The sequence below is a fragment of the Dunckerocampus dactyliophorus genome, chromosome 3 (genome assembly GCF_027744805.1).
Source record: "Dunckerocampus dactyliophorus isolate RoL2022-P2 chromosome 3, RoL_Ddac_1.1, whole genome shotgun sequence".
Classification (NCBI taxonomy): Eukaryota; Metazoa; Chordata; class Actinopteri; order Syngnathiformes; family Syngnathidae; genus Dunckerocampus; species Dunckerocampus dactyliophorus.
The window spans coordinates 9,560,937-9,587,763 of NC_072821.1; the positions used below are offsets into that span (position 1 = coordinate 9,560,937).

Sequence of the window (26,827 nt, forward strand, 5' to 3'; positions counted from 1 at the left end):
TTTCCGGTGTGTCAAAGGTCACAACAGACAGAAGCAAGATGGCGTCGCTGAGTGACAAATCAGTTTGGGATGAAGTCGAAGATGGAATCGGCGAAGAGGTGTTAAAAATGTCCACAGAGGAGATAGTCCAGCGAACTCGCCTTCTCGACAGTGAGATAAAGATAATGAAAAGCGAGGTACTGAGGGTGACCCACGAATTGCAAGCTATGAAGGATAAAATCAAGGAAAATACGGAGAAGATAAAGGTGAACAAAACTCTGCCGTACCTGGTGTCCAACGTGATCGAGCTGCTTGATGTGGACCCCAACGACCAGGAGGAGGACGGGGCTAATGTGGACCTGGATTCCCAAAGAAAAGGAAAATGCGCCGTCATCAAGACATCCACCCGGCAGACTTACTTCCTGCCGGTGATTGGGCTGGTGGATGCCGAGAAGCTGAAGCCCGGAGACCTGGTTGGTGTTAACAAGGACTCCTACTTGATCCTGGAGACCTTACCTACCGAGTATGACTCCAGAGTCAAGGCTATGGAGGTGGACGAACGCCCGACAGAGCAGTACAGTGACATCGGCGGGTTGGACAAGCAGATCCAGGAGCTGGTGGAGGCCATCGTCCTTCCCATGAATCACAAGGAAAAATTTGAAAACCTGGGCATCCAGCCGCCTAAAGGTGTCCTCATGTATGGACCACCGGGAACAGGGAAGACACTTCTTGCCAGGGCCTGTGCCGCTCAGACAAAAGCAACTTTCCTGAAGTTGGCTGGTCCACAGTTGGTGCAGATGTTCATCGGAGATGGAGCCAAACTGGTGAGAGATGCCTTCGCGCTGGCCAAAGAGAAAGCCCCATCCATCATCTTCATTGACGAACTGGACGCAATTGGTACCAAGAGGTTTGACAGCGAGAAGGCAGGAGACAGGGAGGTGCAGAGGACCATGCTGGAGCTTCTCAACCAGCTGGATGGCTTTCAACCCAACATGCAGGTCAAGGTAATGCGTCCCTAGAAACAATTACACTAAAATACTTGATTACACTTGATTTATTCCATCACCTGAACTTTCTTGAGTATTGGGGAGTACATTGAGTACATTTGTGGCACTTTTCAGGAATAATAAGCCTTTACATATATAATAATGCTTAGTTTGTGATTGTTCTAACAATATGTTTATTATTGTGGTGGGGGATGGGCAAAATAGCACTTGTTATGAAGCAGCGGAAGCAAAATGGAGTGCAGTACTTGGCTGCAACCAGCGGAGGCGCTGTGGATTCAGTCACAACCAGTTAGCTTTCTAAATAAAGCACAACATAACATCAGCTGTGGAAAGTTTAGCTACATCAAAGTAATTTCCTTGAGTGACACGAGGAAAAACATGTAGTTGTTATTTACTTCTTTTTTTCCATATAAACAACACAATTGAAGTAGTAAAAGTTGCAGCTCAACTCTTCCTTAGACTACAAACTGGTTAAGACTGACTAAACAGTTGCAGCCAAGTCATGCACCTAATTTTCCCAAAATGCTTCAACAGAGGATTTTTTTTTCTGCCAAATAAAATAAAATGTAAAAATATAGTTTTAAAATAATTAATTTGTCAGTAATTTCCCCAGTAATGGATCCGATAAATGTAGTCAGTTGCTTGTTTCTAAATGTGAAGGCTGTACATTCAATAATAGCTAACGTTAGCAGATAAGTTGTCCAAATTGCTATTAACTGAATAACTAATACACGTGCGTGTGTTAAGTGGGCTGTGGATTTCAGTGGCAGAGCAGAAAGAGGGAGGGTTTATATTGCTCATGCACTTTTGAAGTTAGCGCCTCCCATGCAGTAATTAATAAAGGCAAAAAGCTCCTTCTTAAATATGACTCTCATGGATCTAACCGAAATATTACAAGTAATTAGCAATAGGAATGTATTACAATAGTGACAGGATAACTTAATAACCTTGGCCGCACTTGCAGGTGATTGCTGCCACCAACAGAGTGGACATCTTGGACCCAGCGCTGCTGCGTTCTGGTCGTCTGGACAGGAAGATTGAGTTCCCCATGCCAAATGAAGAGGCAAGAGCCCGCATCATGCAGATTCACTCTCGCAAGATGAACGTCAGTCCTGACGTCAACTACGAAGAGCTGGCACGCTGCACCGATGATTTCAACGGTGCCCAGTGCAAAGCCGTGTGCGTTGAGGCAGGTATGATTGCGCTGAGGCGTGGAGCCACCGAGCTGAATCATGAGGATTACATGGAGGGAATCCTGGAGGTGCAGGCCAAGAAGAAGGCCAATCTGCAGTACTATGCCTAAGAACACTGCGGTTTCGTGCTTGTGTGTGATTTATGGAAATAGTTGGAGCATTCAAAACACTTGTTACAGCACATTTAACTTCATTTAATTAAAAGAAATTCAACCCATGTTTAGCATTGTTTTTTTATTGACTTAATAATTTTAGGTTTGAATCTATAGTTTTCGTTGGTGAGTTTGCATGTTTTTTGCAAATTATGTTGACTTAAGGTGAGTTTTGTGGTCCTACTCCTCACGGAAGTGACTTTATTAACAACCTAATAAAAATTGCCCTAAATTATGTAAAAGTCCATTTTCACAAACTTGTTGTTGCTCCTTATATGTGTTTGTAGTTCTTAACATAATCAATGTGTTTTTATTTACTTTGTTAATCATATTTATGTTAATCTATCATACTTATGTTTTTTCCTACATCTCTTACAACATAATTTGCAAAAAACATGCAAACTCGCCAACAATGTCATCTATGGCCTTCCAGGACAGCCCATAGATATTGTCTTTCTGAGGAGTTGTCAACATTGATGCCAACCGCCATAATACAGATGAAGAAGACATTTTTAGACGGTCCCTGCGCTCCGGTCTCGCTGCCTGCTTCTCACAGAGATCAATATAAGTCAGACTGCACAGAACACGGCTCGTTTTGATAAAAACTGGGATGTAGCTGTTTGTCTGTGTTGCCGCGGTTGGAAATAGGTATGGTTTGCTGTGTTCGAACCATTCACTTGGGAGTTATCGATCCCGGAAGTTTGAATATATGAGTATGTTGCCAGCTTTACCACAGTCGCTTTTGCGTTCCCTCGCAAAAGAGTTTTGCGTTATCTCGCAAAAGTTCGTTTTTTTTGTTTTTTTTTACCCATCATATTTTTTTCCTCCATGTCCCCTCCGGGGCTCCGTACGATACAACACAGCACAAGCTGCTTTCAAAATAATATAAGTAGGTCCATTTCAGTATAACGCTTTATAGGGTCAATCTTTTTTCCTCAAAAGTGTTCCGCACATTCTTGGAATTGTCTTTACTGTTGGATGAGTTGTTGGATGAGTACCACTGGTGCGACACGGACCCACCAAGTTGTACGATTTGAATACACTAACAAAGGTTTGCTGTCATGTTGTCATAGTCTGAGTGTCTGCGGTGCTGCCATCTAATGCTTTCTCATTGCAGCACACCTGGCTGCCTTGGGGAGGAGTTCCTGTCACAACTGTGTTCAATCAGCGTTGGACTATGTAGCTCTTGCTTGTGATTTATTCATTTGCCAGATTGTCTCTTCATGTTCGGTACCATTATCCTGGCCATGCTTAGTTCTCGTAAGTACTTTAAGCTCTACACCTTGATTCTGTGTTTAGCAACCATCACAAGTTCTGCTGAATCTCATTTTTGCCTCATCTAGTTTTTGTCATCCTTTTTGCTACACGCTCTTTGCCAAGTGTTCCTAGTTTTGTAGATTTAGTTTTTGGTTCTCATTAGTTTATCTACATGGTTTAGTATTTTGTTTTTTTCCTGCCTCAGTTTTTGTGCAGCGACCTCAGTTGTAGTTTTTGCTATTTTGTTTTTTTTCCCCCTGCCTTGGAGTTTTGTGCAGCGTCTTGTGTTTTTGTTTCCTGTGGCTGCCCCCGGGTTATGTTTTTGGACTGTATTGTGTTACTCATTTAACTTGCCGCCGGTGTCTCTCTGCATTTTGGAATCCAATCACACGGCTGTAAGCCACCACGTGACACATGTAGCTTTTTCTGGTTATTTTACAATTAACACCTTTTTAAGGTTTTAATAAAATGACTTAAATTAATGACTGTTTAACTCATCAGGTCAAAAATTCCATGTACAAATGGTCAATGACACCACATGTGAATATCTCCTTTTTAATAAAGCAAAATTTAAAAAAGCAGCCTACAACTTCTGGAATTTAGAAATCACCACATCATGTAATTAGAAAAATTTCAAATTAAAATATTATGTACCATTTCTATTGTTGTATGGGGTTATGGTTAGGCTGCACATTATAGCAATGTAATTTAACAACAAAAACCAACAGCAACAATGGAAAAAAACAGCAAAAGGATGTAACATAGAGAGGAAATGTTGGTACTAACGATTACTAATTCACTTTGTCAACTACAACATAAAGCTGACTTTAAATACATATAAAAAAAAAAAAAATTCCAGCCTTTTCACAAAAGGTCCTCACATCCTTTGACTTTTCCATATGTGGCCCGTGCTGGAAAAAGTCTGGTCACCCTGATCTAATGAGCTCCAATACAAGAGCTGTACCAAGAGACGCTTTTAATGTTTTTGTGGTTGTTTGCAGTACTGTACAACTGCAATGCATGACTGAGAACCATTGTTTAGCCACAAGGTATGACAACACAATATGAGAAACACCTCTCAGTATGATGCGGTTTGATATCACAGCAAACTATACACACTATAATAAAAACTAAATGTTCACATTTAATAGTGCTGATAAACCTGCCGGTGTGGATGGGAAATGTCAGTGGAAAGCTTCGAGCACTAAAGGTAAACTTGAGTGCATGTTTGAGAGACACAGATTCAGGTGATCACGTTGGCGTTTGTGTTTCAAACATGGTTGCTCACCAATAGTTGTTTGTCGAAGCTTTTCATGTGACCATGTTGTAAAACGCACACACCACACACACGCGCACTTGGTGATACCACAAGTGGTTTATACCCTCGCGTAGTATTGACTTATCATTGTCCAGCATTGGGCCGCACTTCCTTATAGTTCTTAACCAGCTGGGAGATTCTAACCACTTTAATGTCTGCTGGTACCGCATCATAGTCGCTCCACAGGTATTCAGGAGACAGCACCTTGGTTGGCTTGTTGTATAGCAGGTATCTGTAGAGAGTAAAATGCAGAGCACTGCAAAACAATACCTAAACACAATTTAGTCGAAATAAATGAGCGGTGGATACGTTACCTATTGAGGTGACTCTCTTCCTGCCACGCAGCCTCAATGTTTATCTTGGCATCCTCCTCAGCTTGGGTGTAACAATGCCTGGTGAGATATCAATATGTTATAAAGTGCAGTTAATTAATGGGGGTTATCGTTGACTGTACAGTGGCACCAAGAACACACTAGATCCTATTTTTACCTGTCTGTAGCCCCCGCCAGTATAAGTCGTTCCCCACTCAATTATCCCCTACCTGCCCAGCATAAACACAATGCTAATCCACTCACCCTTCATACAATGCAACACCTTCCAGTTATACTTTCTGGAATGATCACTTCAGCAAACCTGATGATGGCCTTTTGTTTCTGATCTTCCCTTTTTTGTCTGTCCATCCATTGTTTCCTGTCTACTTGATTCCCCTCCTCTGAGGGTTATGCTTTGTGCTGCTTTAGTGTCCATTTCTACAGCCTTCACACTTGGAGGGACGGCGTCCTGTGTTAGATGGGGTGGAAGGTGGCGCTGGGCCTGCTCGGGTGTGTCCTCCCGCTCCATGTCTGGTCTCTCGTGGGCTTTGGGGCTGGTTGTCCTCCGGCCCTCTGGAACCTTGTTCCTGGCCGGGGTTGCCTTCCTGCGGCCTCTCGTTGGTCTACTGGGGTGCTTGGTAGTAGGAAGGAGTCTCCCGCCCTTACATATACGCAGCGACAAACGCACCCACGCACACATTCTCACACACAAACACACACCAAGTCCAGTTCCTGCATTCTGATGAAAACAGGAAAGGGTTGCTTACTTGACTAGCTTGTACATATCCTCCAGGTAGCCCCCCCAGACTGCTGCCGTGTAGTAGTAGTCTCCTTCCCCAGCAGGAATGTAAGCTTTAGATTGGGGCCGACGCTCATATGGAAATTTGTCCCGATGGGTGTTCTGAGAAGGGAAACAATGTCAAATTACTATATGTGAAATATCGGGCAAGGAATCAGATTGGGAACCATATTTACATATTTTGCGAGTACAGTGTTCTCAATTGACCTCAAGTTGTCAGCTGATCTAAGAATGCATACAAGCAGTGGCGGTTCTGGCTTGTATGACGTCCTGGGCAGACCGCCTCCCTAATAAAGACTGCAGCATTAAGGTAGCATCAGATAATTTACACACACACACACACCTTCCCCCCCCACACTTCCCCTGTTTTACAGAATTTTACAGAATTTATTTGACTTTGATGCTTGTTATTATGCAAATTTGGAGCGGCCGGACCGGAGCAGGAGGGGACAGAGAAGAAGAAAAAAGAAAACACAGGGGGGTGCGGGGATAAGAGGGGGACAAAAAAAAAAGACAGAGACAAGGACAACAGCAGCAACAACAATTGTGACAACAACAACAACAGAACAACAGAAACATACAGGACTACATCAGCAAATGTCTGTGACGATTATAAAGACCCTGACGGAAAGGACAAGATAATATCAACAACCACAATGACAATACTGCATTGAAACAGTCACACATAATAGTAGTAATGAAATTGTTAACTATGATTATTAACTATTATTAACAGAATGACAATAACTGTAATGCACACCATTGTAAAAACTATAATCATATTGTTGACATCACCGTCGCTGTAATAAAATCAACAACATAACACCCTGGTTAACTCAGTGAGTAATGTGGGGAAGTACGTACAGTATGTACTGTGTGTGCATATGTACATGTCTACAGGTATCTCAGTATGTGGGGAAGTCTTCATGTATATATAAAGGTGCAAGAATGTGTGAGTGTGTAATTGTCACTGAGAATGCATGAAAGGAAAGGGGCCCCCCTCCACCTCCCAGAGAGCCCCGCCCCAAATAGCCAGGCTGAGCCCCCACCACCAGAAAGCCACCAGGCCCACAGGGGCAGGCAGCACAAAGATCAGCGCCCCAAGAGCCAGCCCAGAGAGCCCTCCCCCCCGGTCCTCATCCTGACTGCAGAACGTGCTCCAAAATATTTCACAAATGCTCCTTGATTTGCATTTGAAATACATTATATTATTTACACAATTAAATCTCAGACAAGAAAACAAATGAACCACAATTAGCCGATCACCAAGTAATGTTATCTTGTTTTATCATATCTATTCCATAATATGGTATCCATAAAGTGATGATATAGCTTCATACCTTTGTCTTTGGCCTGTTTCTCCTCTTCTTCATTCCTCTTCTTTCTAAATTGTGCACCCGACGGCTTTGACTTTCTCTTTTCCATTTTATTTTGTTGACACAAATTGATAACACTAACCATCACACCTCAACTATCAGTGAAGACGTTTTTATTTAACATTTTCGTAGGAAATGACATATTTGAGACTCATGGCCCACTACTGTATTTATTCAATATTATACAATATTACGAATGAAATGTGTTTTATTTTTGAGCAATTACTGTTGTAATTTCCTTTTTAGCTTGTAATTAACCTGAGGCCTGTGGCCCAGCGGTAAACTCATCCACCTCCCTACTCGGTTTGGTTTGAACCACCCTGAGTGGCACAAGGGCGCCAGTGTCGTGCCTCTCAAGGGCGTCCATCTGACACATATACCCTGACTTGAGGCGCAAACGACTGCTGAGCACAATTAAAATATGATTTCTTTTCCCCCTCATCCTTGCGGCACCCCCTAAGAGAATGCTGCCCTTGGGTAATTGCCCATGTGGCCCAAAGCTAGAACCACCATTGCATAAAAGAGAAGAAAAAAAGTAAACAAACCTTGTAGTAGCCACGATGGAGCACAGCGGAGAGTCTACTGAGGGACTCGGCTCCAAAGCGGTTGTGGAAGACACTATCGATGTCCATCATGAAAAGATAGTCAGCCTCGCTACGGATCTGGAACGTGATTGGAGCGCAATCAAGATACGGTATTTGTCCATCCATCCGTTTTCTAATCCTTATCCTTACTAGGGTTGCAGGGGTATGCTGGAGCCTATCCCAGCTGACTTACAGCACCCTGGACTGGTTGCCAGCCAATCGCAGGGCACATATAGACAAACAATCATTCACACTCACATTCATACCTATGGACAATTTAGAGTCGCCAATTAACCTAACATGCTTTTTTTTAATGTGGGAGGAATCCGGATAAAACCCACGCACGCACGGAAAAACATGCAAACTCCACACAGAGATGCCCAAGCGGTGATTCGAACCCAGCCCTCTCCGATCTCCTGACTGTGTAGCCAACATGCTAACCACTTGGCCACCGTGCGGCCCACACTGTATTTGTGTGCAAGTAAAATTGCATTGTGAATCAGACAGAGATTTGGATGTGATGTGGTTAAGTCAAAATTTGTCTTACCTGATTATCAATGGCCATGGTTGCCCACTTCATCCTTCCAAGTACCACTTCCTGCCAGCGTTTGGCGCTGGGTACAGGGACCACAGAGATGTTTCGGTTTCTGCCGAGTTGAACCTGGGTAATGGTAATGGTTTATTAGTCTAACAAAATAATATCACTGCACATTTGTGCTGTGTATGAAACATTATGACATAAAACATATGAGTGTTTTTTTTTTTTTTTTTTAAGTTTATCAATCTTAACTAATTACGCGCAGCCTCGCAACTTTGTCCAATCCCTGTAATTTTTCAGCACATTTTGCGTGAGGGTGTGCCGGGCACCTTTGGCTGGGTCTTCAGCTCTCAACTCTGGCAGAGCTTCGGCTACATTCCAAGGAAGGACGAGGGTACTGAGTCCAAATGGGCCATATTCCATGCCTCTGTTGCTGAGGCAGCAGGGTGGCCTGTGCCAGTCATGGCAGCAGGCTCGATGGTGGATACCGGAGGTTTGGGCTTCGGGCTAGCTGAAGGAGGAGTCTGACTGAGCATGGATGATTTGTGGGACTCCTAAAACTGCTGACAGGTCCAAGCAGCACACGGCTTCTGTCGTGGTCGAGGGAAAAACACGGATGTGGGAGGAGTATGGTGAAGCCATGGAGCTGCTGACCTCAACTGAGGATATTGTCGGGCGGTGGAAAGAATACTTTATGGTCCTTCTCAATCCCACTTCTGGAGAAAAAGCAGAGTCTGGGGACAGGAACACGAACATGTCCATCACCATGGCTGAGGTATCTGAGCTAGTCAAAAAACTCCTCAGTGGCAAAGCTTCAGGAGTTTTGAGTTTTTGCAAGGCTGTGGATGTTGTGTGACTGTTTGTTGACATGTCTCTTCAACATTGTCTTCAACAGGAGTTCAAGTAACTCAGGGTCTTATTCACGAGTGAGCGAAGGTTGGAGCAAGAGATCAACACATGGTCGCTGTACTGGACTGTCATGGTGAAGACAGCGCTGAGCCGAGGGAAAAGCTCTCAATTTATTGGCCGATCTATGTTCCCACCCTCATCTATGGTTATGAGTTTTAGGTAATGACCGCGAGAACGAGATCGATGATACAAGCGGCCAAGATGAGTTACCTTCATCGGGTGGATGGACTCACCCTAACAGATAAGTTGAGGAGCTTGGTCATCTGAGAGAAGCTCAGAGTAAAGCTGTTGCTCCTTTTCATTGAGAGAAGCCAGCTGACGTGGCTCAGGTATCTAGTCCAGATGCTTCCGGGACACCTTTTAGGGCATGCCGAGCTGGGAGGAGGCCCTGGGGCAGACCTAGGACATGCTGGAGGGATTATGCCTCACAGCTGGCCTGTGAATGCCTCAATGTCCCTCTGGTGGAATTGGAAGAGGTGGCCAGAGACTGAGAAGTCTGGACTTCCTTCCTGAGACTGTTGCCCCACAACCTGGACCCAGATAAGCAGAAGAAAATGGATGGTCCAGCCTGTGACCTTGGAAAGACGTTTTCCTTGATGGTGGTCATGTTTTTCAATCAATCTTGCTTAGATTTTGCAGATGTGTGTTTGTCAGTTCCTAAGCAGCTGTCTACTTGATTTCATGATGATTCTGCTTGACACCCTAAAGTTACAGCAAGTGTTTTGTAGAGTCAATCTCACTTATGGGGTCAAACTTTGGGGTTTAATAACAGTGCTGCTATGTGGCGTATTTGTCAGAAATATGCTATAGGCAACACCGTAGATGTGCATCTTTCACAAATGTCATCCTTTTGTGTGCAGAGGTTCAGAGTAGAAGAGAAAACATCACCCTGGTTGGGAACCTCTGGGTTAGAATCATCACCTTTGGAATATTACATGAAAAAACATTTGTGTTGAGTTGACAAATAAGAAATCCTCTTACTTTAGGAACATCTTGTTTGTTGTCCGTGAAGACATAATATGTGACCCTGAAGTCGACCAGAAAGTACTTTTCACCTGACTCCAAGAAGGCCTTCAGGAAGCGAGTGTATCTGTTAACATGTGGGTAAAACAACCACAAGAATTATCAGTCATAATAAAGAGTCCATGACAAATCACACATACAGTATACATGAAAAATACAGTGGAACCTCGGTTAGCGTAGGCCCCCGATTATAATGTTTTTCGGTTAATGTTGAAATTTTACACCTAAATTTGCACCAAAATTTTGCCTTAGTATGAATACGTTTTCCGGTTAGCGTACAATATGGTGTGATGGGAAAATGTATAGTTTACATATATAACTTCTCCTCTGTGAATCACCACCTTACCGTGGTGGAGGGGTTTATGTGCCTGAGCGATCCTAGGAGCTATGTTGTCTGGAGCTATACGCCCCTGGTAAGGTCTCCCAAGGCAAACAGGTCCTAGGTGATGGGCCAGACCAAGAGTGATTCAGAAGACCTTTATGAACAAAGCTGGCCTGGGAACGCCTTGGTGTCCTCCCAGGGGAGCTGGAGGAGGTGGCCGGGGACCGGGAAGTCTGGGCTTCCCTACTGAGACTGCCGCCCCTGGGACCAGGATAAGCGGAGGAAAACGGAATGGAATGGAACATATTATTTCAGTCACAACATTGTATTTGAGTCTTTATACTGTCTGTGGGCTCTGACTGTTACATTTCAATACAGAGTGTCTCTTCATGTAAATTAAATTACGTCAGGTCAGGTGAAGGCTCAACGAGGATACCATTGTTTGATCAGCCTATCTCTCAGATGCTGCCTCCCCAGTAAGTACCAGTACAGGGTTCTCAAAACATCTGTTGACACCCAAGTATTACCTTTTGATGTAATCTCTCCCCCACAAGACAAAGCAGCATCTCGGAAGTAATTTGTTTCTTTTACATTGTAATTAATTTCCACACAATGAATTATAAAGGTTGCAGTCAGGAAGCCATCCTTTGATGTAACTTCTCTTCAGATGAACAGGCACCTGGAAGCGATTTGCGTCTTTTACAATGTAATTCATTTGCATGCAATAGTAGAATAGTTGCAGTCAGGAAGCCGCTTGGCCAGACATCTGCAGATCGCCATGTACACTGTATGTTGTACTGACACCTTTGCAAAGGCAAGAAGGATTACATTTTTTCCACAACAATTGCGTACACCTTATTGTGTTATTATTACACTGTCTATGACATCATCCGCGGTTAACTGTGTAGTTTTTCGTGAACTAACCCAGTAACGCCACAAGTCTCAAAATTGTTAACACTAGGGATGCTCCCATCGATCGGTCATCGATCAATATCGGCCGATTTCCGTGAAAAAGCATGTGATCTGCATATGCCGATAAATGCCTTTCAACACCATTCACAAAAGCCAATCACCTTTGGCTCGTACTATTGCAGCATGTAGCCTGTATCCACTTTTCTTCATACTGCGCAGGCGTGCCAAACTCAAAACAATCATGTACTCAAAACAATCATGTCTGCCATGTGGAATTTAATCGTTTGTTTCACAACATGTCATGAAAAATATCTCGCTGGGGTAGCACATTAACAACCTTTAATTTAATACGGCATTTGAAGAACAAAGTTGACGGAGTGAGTTTTTGACACTCACGATGTAATCATCAGTCAAAGGGTAGTTAATGTAGCCAACGCTGGACAACACTCGCCAGTATGTGCGTGGCAGTCAGACGTCTAAAGTAAATAACACGATAAATATAATCGGACTTGATGACCAGCCTCTTTCAGCGGCGGAAGACACCGGGTTTGCCAACTGCTCAATTGGAGCACCACTGCATGATATCTGGAAGCCCTGTTAGAACGCCATCAAACTATGTACTCTCACATCCAAAGTCTCCTTAAGGAAGACGTCTTATCCCCTGTAAGTTTACCAGTGATATATGTTCTCTTGAAAAATAAGTCAAATATGTTTTTGTCTCAATAAAGGTGATTTTAGGGTTCACTTTTTCATATTATATAGCCAATGGTATTGGTGCATCCAGGAATGCTGGGTCCCATGAAAAAAAAAAATCACCTTGGGTGCCCCCCCCCCCCTTTGATTTTTACCTGTATTTTGGACCCCCTGGCAGTCAGGGGACCTTGGAATTGTCCTAACATTTTCCCCTTATACGGCACCCCTGGCCAATAGCGCTCATCATAAAAAAAATTTTTAAATTTACACTTAATCTATGAGCTCTGTATCGGCCGATTTGATGGACGATCAGAATCGACAGCATAAAACCCTGATCAGAGCATCCCTAGTTAACACAAAACACATTTTTATAGTTTTACAAATACAGTTACATGCATAAAACAATTCCAAATGCATACAAATTGGGAATGAAAGGGCAAAACATTTAAGGTCACGTTTACCTTCATTGAAGACGTGAGAAAAAGACGTGTCAGCGACATCAACACTGACACTACCTTCGTGTTTCGCTAGGAGATATCGTATTTCTTGAATTCACTAGTGTTTCTCATATTCTTTATCAATATGCTGTCACTTGCTCCATTTTGGGTTACTTTTACAGCTGTGATAAATAAGCAGAGAAAAAAAAGAGATAAAAAAGCAGAGACTCGAGGTGAGGAACCCTATTGAATTCAAGTAAAAACCCATAGCAAAACACGTAATTTGGTGTCCACATTGGTCTCACTGCCACATTGTGTCCTTGTCTCACGTCTTTAAAGGGAGCTATTATGCTTTTCCTCTTTCTGACCTATAAATGTTGTTACAATGTTGTATTCTCATGTTAAACGATGCCAAAGCATCAGATAATGAGGTTTGCGCATTTGGAAGTGAACCCTGAAAGAAGTTTTGGATGGCTCTGCACGCTCTGTTTTACAGACTTTTTTCTAACACCGCGTTCTACTGACATCAGTGCAACCCGGACTTCCTTATATGGGCATGCGTAGGTACACGCTGTTGGCCTGCATCTTTTGACAAAGATTTCACCGTGTTAGCACAGAGCAATGGCTTCCAGGAAATGTTTGTTCGGGTGTGTGGGAAAGCTAACTTTCCTAAAGAGGCGAGCATCAGGCAGAAGTGGTTGGAGTTGCTGATTCCTGGCCAGCAAGAGAAAAATACGGGAATGTTTTGTGAACATGGGTGAAGCTGGACTATACAAAACTGGACTATCCACCAAACTTGGTCGTGTTGAAGAGTCAGGAGAGCAATTTATCAGTGTCCTAACTGTGTTTATTTATGTGTAAGTCATCGGACAAAAGGGGTTTGGCAGCTGTCCGGAAGTCCTCTGGAGTGCTTGGGAGTGTAACCAATCACAGCGGTGTGTGCGTAACTGGAAGACGGCCGGGGGTGGGGTAAAGTAAACAGGCCGTTTGGGCGGGAAACAGGAAATCCCTGGAAACACTGCAGAAAGAGGTGCAGAATCTGGAAGATCTAGAAAGCCTTCTGTATGGGTTATCGTGTGTAGCTGCATACTAAGTGTGCATGCTAAGGCAGCTTTAATGAAGATAAAAGTAACCGTGAATGTTAATTTATCCCTTTCATTTATCATTTTATGCTTTAATATGTTTTTGTAATGTTTTATGCATTAAAACTATAATTTTAAAAATAGAAAAACATTTTTGAATTTTTGAAATGGATTAATAGGATTTACATTATTTATAATGGGTAGGATTTTTTTTGGATCGAGTATATTTCCAGACCAAGCTGGCCCTGACCTTCTGGAATGGATTAATGACGCTAACCAAGGTTCCTCAGTAGTTCTACATACTTGCCAACAGCAAACACCACCACAGCAACTCTTGGGTCCATTCGTTTATAGATGGCATCTATGACCACTGGATCAAAAGTTCCCTCCCAAACCAAGGGAGCATTCCAGTTTGTGACCGAGTTCACATCAGTACGTCTGAGAGAAGCAAAGACATTTTGGATTCATTGACTCTGCTGGATGCAATTTGTACGTTCTCTCCATACACAGTGTTTCACTAGTATTGTTTTATTCAGCGGGTGTGCTTGCATCAAGTATTCAGCTTTATTAAAGTCCGAAATCAAATGAAATATTTTTACACAGCCTCGGCTTTGCATTACTTACCCTTTCTGGGTGCTTGGCTGAGCATATTTCAGTCTAAAACGGATGAGAAAATGTGTTAATGTTCATTTTTCATGTCTGTTAGACTGTATATTCACTGTGTGTACACTTAGTGCTTATTTACGGACAAGCATTTGACATTACCACAGTCAATGAATCTGTGTACTACTCACCCAACGTCAGTTTTAAGCTCTCCAATGCTCCATTTGCCACAGTTGTTCATATTATCTTTGACCGCACATTCTGCTGTCGCTGAATCTTTTATTTCTACATTGTTTCTTATTGCATTGCTCTCTGTCTTGGAGAAATCCTTTGATTGGAAAACACTGAAGAGAAAATACTAGTGTTATTGATGATATATTGCACAAGTCAATGACACTACTACAGTTTATAATAATAATAATGGATTAGATTTTTATAGCGCTTTTCAAAGCACTTCACAATGAAGTGAACCCATTATTTATTCATTCACTCCTCAGTCACACACTGGTGGCGGTAATCTACATCTGTAGTCACGGCTGCCCTGCGGTAATCTGACAGAAACGTGGCTGGCAATTCGCGCCTACGACCTCTCTGACCACCATCAAACATACATTGTCATTCATACACCAGTGTGGGCAGCACTGGAGGCAAGGTGGGTGAAGTGTCTTGCCCGGGGACACAACGACTGACTTTCATGCGACACACAGAACATGGAGCTTACCTGATGTCTGAGTGAGAGTATCCCGAGTAGATGTAGAGAGCTCTGTGAAGAAGTAACAATAAAAAGTCACACTTGGGTGTATATTCAGCAGCCTGAAAATTCAAAACCTTAAACAGCGACCAAGAAATACCAAAGATCTGAGGAGAGGGAATGGTGGGTTTAGACTTCCATGATAAGACAAGGACTATGCTAAACTGTATATTCAGTTACTGTGTTCATTTCTGGCTCTGCCCTGTGATTGGCTGGTGACCAGTGCAGTGCAGTCCCCCCCAGCTGGGAAAGGCTCCAGCATACCCGCAACCCTAGTTAGGATGGGCGGTATAGAAAATGGATGGATGGATGGAAGGATTTCTGACTGATTCATGGACCTTATTCCTCCTCATTCTTTACCTATTACATATGCACAAAAGTTCTGAGCATTTTAGATAACAATTTGCAGATAAATAATGTTTATTTTTGGTTGAGGTGTTGCTGTGTCCTCGACCTTGACCAAAAAAACTATGTGGTGAATAGCAAGTATTTCTGATGACACAACATCCAATCTATTCAGGTACAGAACAGAGTACAAGGATGAACGCATCCCTGATGGAGCCCTGAATGATTAGTATCGGAGATACGGACATCTCCCTGCAGATCCCACGCTTGAGGTTCACAATTTTTTTTTGCAATAAATATAAGTTAAGGCATTAAAATTGCATAACCATGAATAGGAACCACTCGGCCAATCAGCCAAACAGGCCGGGTACATTGCTCACTTTGCGACTACATGTGCTTTAAACTGGTTTTAAAACTAAGTTTGGCTGAGGTATCTGGGGTAGTCAATCCCCAGTGGCAAAATCCAGCAGGCTGGACTACCATAACGGCCTTCTCACCAAGCTCTCTAAACAAGCATTAAAAGAGCTGCAGTACATCCAGAATGCTGCTGCTCGAGTCCTGACTAGAACCAGGAAATACTGTATGACCATATTAGTCCAGTACTCATGTATCAGAGAATAGACTTTAAAACAGCTCTGCTTGTGTACAAGATGTACTTTTTCAAAGTACATCTCTGACATGTTAGAGACACAATGTGGGTTTCCTCCCACTGTCCAAAAACATGCATGTTAGGTTAATTGGCGACTCTAAATAGTCCATAGGTATGAATGTGAGTGTGAATGATTATGTGTATATGTGCCCTGCGATTGCCGAGCAACCAGTCCAGGGTGTACCCTGCCTCTCGCCCGTCAGCTGGGATAGGCTCCAGCGTAACCGCGACCCTAGTAGTCATATTGTAGCTCAACTTAAAACCTCATTAAGATCCAAATGTGCAAATTGCAAATTCTAGCAATTTTTCAACTGGTCTTAAGATTTTGATCAGGAGTGTACGTGGAGGCCGACAATATGATCGACTTTGTTTTCATTTATTGTGTGATTACGTGCTGCGTTGCATTGCAGCATAGAGACAACTTTTGAACATCGGCGGGGTTCACCATGAGCTTTCGTTCAGCCTCTTGGACTGGCTTTCTTCTGCGTCGGGAGGACGCAGCAGCCTACGGGCCTGGTGAGCTGAATGCCCAGGAGCGTCCGGGGCGGAGGCGAGGCAGGAGGGGCAGCCCGCGTGCTAGGCTAAAGGCTCTAGCGACTGGGCCACCGCTGCCGAGCCTGCTGCTGGCCAGCGTCCGCTCTCTCGAAGACAGGATGGACGAGCTACGAGCAAGGATTTCAGCTACGGGAGATCGGAGAGTGCTGTGTGTTCGCGGAGGCCTGGCTGGACGGAGGATTTACCGGACTCGGCGGTCCGGTTGGGGACATTTGCCGCTTGCCGGGGAGATCGGACTTCTGCGTCTTGTGGACACAGAGCCTCGGGACTGTTCTCCCCGAATGTTACCAGCATGTAGGCTTTCCCATGAGGGCAAATAGCGTCCTGTACCAAGTCTACAGCAACATGAAAGGTGCTTTGAAGGCTCTTCCAAGTCCCCATTTTGAAAAAGCTAATGTCTCTTCTGTTGTTGTTGCTTAATTTATTGTTATTAATGTTTCTTCTGTTCTTATTCATTTTCTTGTGTTTTTCTTTCTTTCTTTCTGCTGGGAGAATGAACAGAACAAGAACTTCATTGCATAGCAGAACTACCTGTTCTACTGTGCATATGACAATAAAACTCTTGAATCTTGAATCTTAATCTATTTTTTCTTTATTATGGTGAGAACACTTTTTTGTGAATGAGAAATCTCATCACGTTTTAATCTAATGATACCCTACTTGTTGGCGCAAACCACATTATATTCTCAGAGGGGAGGCTCAGTGTGCCACACTTTGAAAACCACTGTTCAGTTGGATTGAGAAAAAAAATCTACAACCGCAATAACAAACACTTTGCTTTTGTGTTCATTAATTAATAATCATTATCAAGTAATAAGGGTTTTGTTCTGCATCACATGCACACAGGGCCCAGGATGGTGCACACGTGCAGTGTGTTCATTTGACCATCACGCAGTAAGGAAAAAAGTGGTTAAACATCAACTGGCAAGAGGATCAGTACATGAAAATACATTCATAAAGAGCAACTTTTGATTGCTCATGTTCATTTTGATTGCACATATCAAAAATGTATATTAAGATTACATTAGATGATATTACTGTAAATGATTACATGTAAAAAGATCACAATCCACTGCACAGGATGGAAATATTCCCTTATGTTTTTTCCTACACTGTATTGTTGAGTACTGATGATACTAATGGTATGGTATAGCATGTTCATATGTTTCAGACATGCGTAACAAGTTACTTTGAGGAACATCACATTGTAACATTTGCAAAACTGAACACGTCTGAAAAGGAGTAGCAAGATAGAGTTTCTATTTAATCTGACTCCTCCCCCATGTCGATTACTGGTAATCCATTCACACCATATCTTTTAGTTGTTGATACTTACAATATTTAACTTTCACTTCCTGTATGAAAGGAAAATATGGCGTTTAAAAAAAATCAGGAAGCAAATAAGGAGTTAAAATAATGACACGATAAACCTTGTGCAGTGTTAAGGAAAAGAATAAATACAATTTGCAAAATGCTGAATTGGGAAAGAATGTTAATAACAAATGAATAAATTTGATGAGTAAAAAAATGTTGAGATATAAATTTGACAACAGGAAATGGGGCAGATGCACCCCACCTTCTCCCACAAATACAACTTGCTATTTGTAACTTTATTGAAAATATCATTTATGAGAATGATATTTCTTACCAAATTCTCAACCACACATTGTCAAATTGATATTTTATCATGTAAATAAATACATTTCGAAGCGAATGTCTCTCTCATCCACCACACTGGTCGTGCTATATATTTAACATACAAAGAAGCACCAAGTTATTTATCATACTCGGCACTTTAAAACTGTATTTTTAATGTGTAATTGGGGAATTTTTACTACGTCGTTGTTTTTGATGCGGAATGGACAGTAATAAAGTTTAGATTGAAAAACGAAATATTGTAACGGTATGGGGAAGGAGGAGCTCTCCTCCTGACCAGACACGTTCCAGTTGAAGTCCATAGAATTGTCATAGAACACAAGTCTGTTCATAGTATGTGAACAACTTCATCTGAAAACTGTATTAATTTGCATAATCTTCAACATAAAGACTCACCCGAAAAAAAGCAAAAAGGTAACCAAGATGGCAAACACATTAGTCCTGGAGACAGAGCGAAACATCTCAACTCGTATGACGTGACCTAACAATAAAAATCTAACAATCCCTGTTGGAGCTCCAGTCTGTGGTGTAGCACAAGGAAGTGGGCAGAGAGGAAGGGAAGATTTCCAAGTACGATTTGCCTGCAGGTTTTTTTTCTGCTTCGGAGGACTCCAGCTTCCTGGATTGGCTGCAACAGGGGACCACCCTTCCATAAAAGGCATAGGAGACACCTGGACGACAAAGAGCACCTCCTCTCTTCAAAGGAATTAATGCACACATACAGTATCTATCGTACAGAAACAGAAAAGCAAACCTGCGACCATGGTGTTATCATGATGTTTTTAAACAGAAAATGTAAAAACAAATTATTGCGGAACATACATTGTCATCCATACATCATAAAGGAACAAATGTTGACCTTAATGAACACCTGACGAAAAACAATGCGGAAATAGAGCTAGATATCTACGGAAAGAACAAAAAATCAAGCAACATGGACATCCAACTGCAAAATGTACATAAAGTTAAACGGAACACCAGAACAAGCAAAAGTATTAATGGTCAGGAGTTTGAAGGATCTGGATAAACTAATATAATACAACTGTTTTATTTATAATAGCTCATGGTGGACCTCATGATAATGGTAGCTGGTTAACACATAAACTGGACGATAAACTGCTAAATTTCATCACACATACAAACAATATTGGAGGAAGACGTAGACCCAGATCCAAACTTTTCTCATATCAGAAATGACTGCTGCTACTATACAGATGAACAATATAATGATAACTTTCATGTTGGTAATTAGTTGCCAATCATTCACATTAACAGCAGGAGTATTTATGCAAATTATAAAAATATCAGACAATACCTGAGTCTTTAAAATAATTGCAATTTCAGAAACTTGGATTAATGTCAACAAGAGCATGGACTTTGAGCTGGAAGGATATGACATGGACTGCGTCAATAGGAACAACAAAAGTGGAGATGGAGTGGTAGGCATCTGAACTATAAAGTGGTAAAGAACATATCATTTGCTATTGATAACATGTTAGAATGTAGAACTATTGAAATCAGTAAAGAGAAATGTAAAAATGTATTAATAAGTTGTGTATATATAGAACACCTAAGTCTAGCATTGAAATATTCCAGGACTGGATCAAAGCAACATTCACAGACGTTAGCCAAAAAATAGTCTTTGTATGTGGAGATTTCAATATGGACCTTCTGAATTCATATAAACAAAACAGAATAAATGACTTTATAGATACAATGCACAGATTAAGTCTATATCCTAAAATCACCAGACCAAGTAGAATTACAGATCATTGCGCAACATTAATTGATAATATACTGTATTCACCAATGATTTTGACAACACAATGAGTGGATTGCTAATTAATAATATTACTGACCATCTTCCGGATTTTACAATTTACAATGGAAAATTATAAGAAGAGAAAGAGGGACGATATCAGGACATTGAAAAGTTCAAGATGGGAGTGCGTATATAGCGAGAATGATGTGAACGAGGGACATAAAAACGTTCTTAATATTTGTATAAAGTGCTACGACAGATATTGTCCACTGACAGAAGTGTGTAAAGCAAAAGAAGAGAAATCAGCCGTGGATGACAAAAGGACTACAAAATGATTGTAAGAAGAAAAATATACTATAGAGGAGATTTAGAATTCAAAAATGAAAGAAGCAGAAAAAACGTATAAAATGTACAAAAATAAGTTAACATTTTCAGAGTTTGTAGGAAAGAATATTATAGTCAGTTATTAAACAAGAACAAAAACAACATTAGAGCAACATGGGGCATCCTAAACGGTATTACACTAGGTCCCCAACTTATGAACACAATTGGTTCCAGACGACCGTTCTTATGTCGAATTGTTCTTAAGTAGGGGAAAAGGTAATATTACCAATGATATAGGTACTACATGTACGTGTATACATGTACAGTATATGCGTATGTATGTAAATATGAGTTTGGATGCAGTAGTAATATTAAGCGAGGATAATTAATGAAAAAAAACAATAATAAAAATGATATAATAATACGTAACGATAAATGTTATTTACCTTTGAAGAGGAGTGGTCGAGCATACGTCGTTGTGGTGGAGTTGGACGAGGAGTTATTGAAAAAAAAGACAAATCGGCGTCGTCGTTGAACTCTTCTAAAAGAGGTAGAGTTCTGTGGGTGGTGTAGAATTAAGCAGGCATATTAACTCTTCATAACTTTAATCACATGCTCTGTCCGGGTTATATAATTTAGCTTTCCATTTAGCTTTATCTCCCCAGGTCTAACTCTTCCTCTGTTGGTCCCATTAGCAGTGTCACAGTGCCCTCTACTGGTCAAGCATGTACAGTATCAGTATAAATACTGATTGAGCGACTGACTACAAGGCAAAATAAAATAAAATATAGACCAGTTGGCTTGTGTTCGGATCCGCGAATGTTCGCTAGTTGGGTGTTCGTAAGTTGGGGACCTAGTGTATATGGAATGGTGTTAGGAAAGCAGACTACCCTCATTATTTCACAGATGGAAATGTCAAATATGACAATATGAATGAGGTAGTTGAAAAGTTCAGTAACTACTTAGTAAATACTGGACCGGAACTGGAAACAAAGATCCCAAATGACCCACCAGTCGAGGAAAGAAATGAGATTATAGACAGGAATCCCAATTCCATGTTCCTCACGAACGTTACAGAAAAGGAAATCATCAATATCGTAAATAAATTTAAAGCAAAAACATCAACTGATTGCAACGAAATAGAAATGGAAACGATAAAAAGGGATATAAATGAGATTGCACAACCGCTAACGTACCTTCGTAACCTATCATTCCAGACTGGTAAATTCCCAAGCAAAATTAAAATGCTAAAGTAGTTCCAATTTTTAAAAATGGAAGCAAACATCAATTCACAAACTACCGACCAGTGTCTTTATTAGCACAATTTTAAATAAATAAAAATGAATTACTCAGGGACAGCCAATACGGATACAGAACTAACATTTCAACTTACATGGCACTAATTGAAATTACAGAGGAAATGACCAATGTTGTAGATCACAGAAAGTGTGCAGCTGCAGTATTTATGGATTTAACAAAAGCCTTCGACACAATCAGTCATGATATTCTCATCACAAAACTAGAAAGGTATGGAATCAGAGGCTTAGTCTTGAACTGGGTTAAAAGCTACTTAGCAGACAGGAGGCAAAATGTGAAGCTAAGAGAATATACAGTCCATTCACGGGGTTAAAAATAGCATGCAGCATACCCCATACCCCAAAATCACAATGATTAAAATTGGCAGATCTAGTAAACTTCCAAATGGCTAAAATTAGGCATAAAGCAAACAATAAACTTCTACCCCAAAAACATAAAACAAATTCTTCTCAACAAGAGAGGAGAAATATGATCTTAGGGGAAAATTAAACCTAAAACTCTTATATACACTAAAAACTTTCAGCATCTCAGTTTGTGGAATCAAGTTGTGGAATGGATTGAGTAAGGAACTCAAACAATGCACTAAAATGAGTGATTTCAAGAAAAAGTACAATCTAACCACTACTACACTGACTACTAACTCTTCATTCTGATGAGTACATGGTCTGTACTCACTCATTATCAAGCTACGATTCTGTCAACCATTTTACCAGTTATTATCATTAAATCTGTAGCTTCCTTTCAGCAACTATAAACTTGACTATGATTGCGCTATATTGTTATGTAGCCTTACAAAGTACACTTAGAAAACAAGAGGTGAACAAATGCATTGCAGCTGATGTGAAAGTGATGAGGGGTAGGATTAAGCCTTGCTTCTTCCTACTCCTTTTTGGACATGCAAAATTGTGAATTGTACTGTGTGGTGTGCTCCAGTGTGACTCGTATGCATGTCAAGGATGAATTAAAGCATTACCATTACCATCTCTCTCCCCTCCCGACTGGCCGCACCTCGTTTTTATTGGACGTATTGGATTTTTGGACTGATGGACTCTTTGTGTTAAACCATACTGCTTTTCTTTTGTTTTCCAATGTATTCAATTCCATTGTAAATACATTTTCTCTTCAACACTAAAAAAGTTGTCTAGTTGCGTTTGGGAAACCTTGCACTCCTCTTCTTCAAGAACCTTGCTAAAAATGTTTTTGCTTTCTTGCATGGGTACTTGATCTTGATCTGTCTTCAGTGTTGACTTTAGTAATAGCATGTTCACTTATCTCTGATATGTCATCATTTTGCTTAATAAAAGTAATTGTTAGTATGAGGTTACAAAATGTATGGAGTCAGGTCATTTTCTTTGTGTTGTACAATAAGTGGATTTTCCACTACACCATAACCTAATTTGGTTAAATCTACTAGAGCTCCAGCTGCAGTGTAATGTTGAGGAATTTATATTATTATATATTTCTATGTTTATGATTCATTTTAAAAACTGATGTTATTAGTGCTCAATGCAGGTATACTTCAAAGGTTTCTCCAGTCCACATAATCAGGGTTCAACAGCTAGCTTTACTTATCACAGAGGTTTTAAACAGCAGACAACACACCCAGCCTTGGGAATACAAGCTAAAGTTAAATATTAAACCAGTCAGGTTTTATTTCAACCTCACCCAAGTATATGTTGAAAGGGACACACAAGAATAAATAATTAATGTTAGGAGAGAAAGTCCTAATATTTTGACTGTAAAGTCATATTGTGCGTAAATGCAGCAACTGCTGTCGAGTGCCTAACTAGGTTACCTACTAACTAGGTAACGTCGTAAAATATTTGTTATAAAAAACTTCTGGTTGATGATTGAATTCAATCTGTGTTCAAAATGTTATTATTAAATTGATCTACTTGTATTGTGCGGTGTTGTACTGTGCTCTTGTAACACCTGAAGGCGAATATGCTGTGTTTCACCTGCTCGCCTCACCCAAACCAATAAAGACTTTATTGCCATGATTCATCCAGTTTAGTGTGAACGTAAGCACATGTTCAAGTCTAGGAAGTCACATCATCCAGTGCCCTGTGACAGAGCAGCCAAGGGAGCCTTCTATAATAGGACAAGGAACCATATTTGCCACGTCTCTGTAAAAAGCAGCAGAACCACATGATTTTAACAGGCATGCCCAAAAGAGCTCACATCTGCATGTTCAAGTGGATTTTTATTCATTTACTGTCGCTTATCCTGTTTCGGTTCACTGGAGGCTATTACAGCTGACTTTATGGGTGAGGCGTGTTACATCCGGGACTGGTCACCACCTGTCAATCACAGGGCACATCAAGACAACCAACCATTCACTTTCACATTCAATGACACAATTTCGAATCTCCAATTGGCTTAACACACATGTTTTTGTACTTTGGGGTCTCCTCATTTTTTTACATGACCATTCTATGATGAAGCTGTTTGTTTAATGTAAACGTGGTAGATCTTGCTATGGCAAACTTACATTACGTTTTGATGAATTCGTTTTTTTTGCTGAATGTATGATTTGGAAAGACCACATAGCACTGAGTAGGAATGAGAAACAATGCATGACAGTGTATGGCATGCCTCGGGCTGCCTTAGGACATGTCTGACCTTGGCTGTTGACTTAACACTTTAAGCATGTTGGCTGTCATTGTTTTGCAGTGCCGCACAAGTTACATGAGTACACTCTCTTCTTGGTCATGCACACTATACTGCAATGGTAAATACTGTATCTACTTCAAACTTTTTTGGACCACACATACACGCATAATTGAGTTTTTTGTGTGTATGCATCTCGTGGCATTTTACATCATCCTCCGTCACTATGAATCTTTATTTGCATTGCATCATTGTACGGATTTGCTTGTCTCACTGAACATTACAGTAACATTACTGACAAGTAATGACTAGTGTGGAATACTACATATCATTCACAGCTTCTTTAAATGCGTCTTCTGAATGCCTTATTCTTGTATTTTATTAATGCTTGAAAATGCTTAATTTAGGCAATAAATTATGTGACGTGTGCTTAAATATGCACATTCTTTGACTAATAATCGTCCATAGTCAGCCACAAAACAGCGATGATTTATTCATATATTTTGAAAAACTGTGATTGAGTCAAGCAAAAATTTGAAGAGAGATGTGGCGAGGGATGACTGTACCAAGACACAAATACATTGTATTGAATTACCAGATTTAAGCTCCAACCAAATTTAATTACAGGGCATTGTAATTACCTTTCAACATTGATATTACTACAGATAATAACATGGAATTGATAACATTCAGTAGCTTTAACACCCCCTCCACTGGTTTCACTCTTATCTCACAGACCACACTCAGGTCATAGAGCTCAAGTCCTTGAAGACCAACCTCTTCACCGTCACTACAGGTGTGCATCAGGGCTCTGTCCTGGGGCCCCTTCTTTTCATCATCTACCTTCTCCCCCTTGGCAATATCTTCCGCAGGTTTAATATCCAGTTCCACTGATTTGCTGATTACACCCAGCGCTGCTTCTCCAATAGACCAAAGTCCATACTCCCTCCTCCTCTCTCACCGCCTGTATATCCGAAATCAAATCCTGGTTAACTTACTCAAGCTCAACAGTGACAAAACCAATTTTTTTTTAAATGGAACAAAATCATTGCTTTCCTAAGTCAATAGTTTCACCCTCACTATCGGTAACTCCTCCTTCCCTCAGGTAAAGTGTCTGGGTGTCATCCTGGATAGTGAACTTTCATACAATTCCCTCACTGTCCATGCTGCCTCCAACCTTATCCATAGCCTGGTGACTTCTCACATTGACTACTGCAACTCACTCCTTTTTGGTCTCCCCCAGAAATCCCTCCACAAACTTCAACCAGAACTCTGCTTCCCGGATTTTAACCAGAACCGCCTCATTTCATCACATCACCCCAATCCTACAGCAACTTCACTGGCTCCCGGTCCAGTAGAGAATAGAGTACAAACTTCTCTTACACACATTCAAGGCCATACACAACTTCAGCCCTCTGTACTTGACCGACCTCCTCCACATTGCCACTCCAGCTCGCTCCCTTAGATCCTCCTCCTCATTCACCTCACTGTGCCCTCTGCCTGCCACAGCACCATGAGGAGCAGAGCTTTCAGCCACTCTGCTCCCAGACTATGGAACTCATTACCATCCGTCATCCGAAATATTGACTCACTCCCCATCGTCATATCCAGACTCAAAACTCATCTGTTCAAAATTGCATACTCGCTCAGTTGTTGATGTTGTTTTTGTCCTTTGTTGTTTTATCCGTGTCATATGCAGTGTTTGGGTTTTTAGAAAAGCGACTAATAATAATAATAATAATAATAATAATAATAATAATTATTATTATTATTTTTTTTAAAATTATTATTATATAATATATAATCATTATATAATAATAATTATTATATAATAATTATTAATTAATAATAATAATAATAATAATAATAATTATTATTATTATTATTATTAGTAGTAGTAGTAGTAGTAGTAGTAGTAGTAGTATTATGGAACTGCAGTAATTCCAATGACTTAACTCTGCTGCTTTGTTCGCTGCCCAACCACCACCCCTATTCATGTACTCTGAGTTTATTTAGCCCATGGCCCTGAACTCATCCTCGACAATTTCAGCTTTCTTCTCATAATAAGTCATAATATTTTGCCTTTACTCCCATATCATAACTTTTTCCACAACCTAATTTTCCAAAAATCACAACTTTATTTTGTTTTTGATACTATTACGACTTAAAAAAATAACATCTTTCTTTATTACTTCAACTTCATGCTACTAAAATTGCGTTATTTTTCCTAATATTACGACGTTATTCTCATAAAATGATGACTGTTTTTTTGTTAGATTACCACTTTTTTCTAAAAATATTTGGATTTTATACTTGGAAAATTACTGTTGATTTTTCAATTTTTGCTGCTATTTTTCTTTAGT

The 26,827-nt window shown here is 40.8% G+C and overlaps 2 protein-coding genes across 2 annotated transcripts; one reads left to right on the plus strand and one right to left on the minus strand.

Annotated features, from left to right (window-relative positions):
• The first annotated feature begins 6 nt into the window (after nucleotides 1-6).
• On the plus strand, nucleotides 7-2,396 carry psmc3 (proteasome 26S subunit, ATPase 3). Its single transcript, XM_054769634.1, has 2 exons — nucleotides 7-983; nucleotides 1,951-2,396. Exons 1-2 carry the CDS (start codon nucleotides 39-41, stop codon nucleotides 2,287-2,289), a joined length of 1,284 nt encoding a protein of 427 aa, XP_054625609.1. The 5' UTR covers nucleotides 7-38; the 3' UTR covers nucleotides 2,290-2,396.
• On the minus strand, nucleotides 2,335-19,062 carry LOC129178010 (globoside alpha-1,3-N-acetylgalactosaminyltransferase 1-like). The gene is made up of 11 exons (XM_054769635.1): nucleotides 18,848-19,062; nucleotides 15,217-15,258; nucleotides 14,687-14,839; nucleotides 14,517-14,549; nucleotides 14,196-14,330; nucleotides 10,405-10,513; nucleotides 8,524-8,637; nucleotides 7,938-8,054; nucleotides 5,985-6,118; nucleotides 5,221-5,298; nucleotides 2,335-5,138 (listed from the first exon to the last, which is right to left on the minus strand). The coding sequence occupies exons 1-11, from the start codon at nucleotides 18,910-18,912 to the stop codon at nucleotides 4,991-4,993; spliced, it is 1,128 nt and encodes a 375-aa protein (XP_054625610.1). The 5' UTR covers nucleotides 18,913-19,062; the 3' UTR covers nucleotides 2,335-4,990.
• Between the last annotated feature and the right edge of the window lie 7,765 nt (nucleotides 19,063-26,827).

Excerpts from the sequence above, each read along its gene's own strand:
- psmc3 (XM_054769634.1), top strand. The coding sequence starts at position 39 with ATGGCGTCGCTGAGTGACAAATCAGTTTGGGATGAAGTCGAAGATGGA. Across the intron at positions 984-1,950 it reads AACCCAACATGCAGGTCAAG|GTGATTGCTGCCACCAACAG; the intron begins GTAATGCGTCCC and ends CCGCACTTGCAG.
- LOC129178010 (XM_054769635.1), bottom strand. The coding sequence starts at position 18,912 with ATGTTTCGCTCTGTCTCCAGGACTAATGTGTTTGCCATCTTGGTTACC. Across the intron at positions 15,259-18,847 it reads ACCTTTTTGCTTTTTTTCGG|AGCTCTCTACATCTACTCGG; the intron begins GTGAGTCTTTAT and ends ACTTCTTCACAG. Across the intron at positions 8,055-8,523 it reads CCATGGCCATTGATAATCAG|ATCCGTAGCGAGGCTGACTA; the intron begins GTAAGACAAATT and ends ATCACGTTCCAG.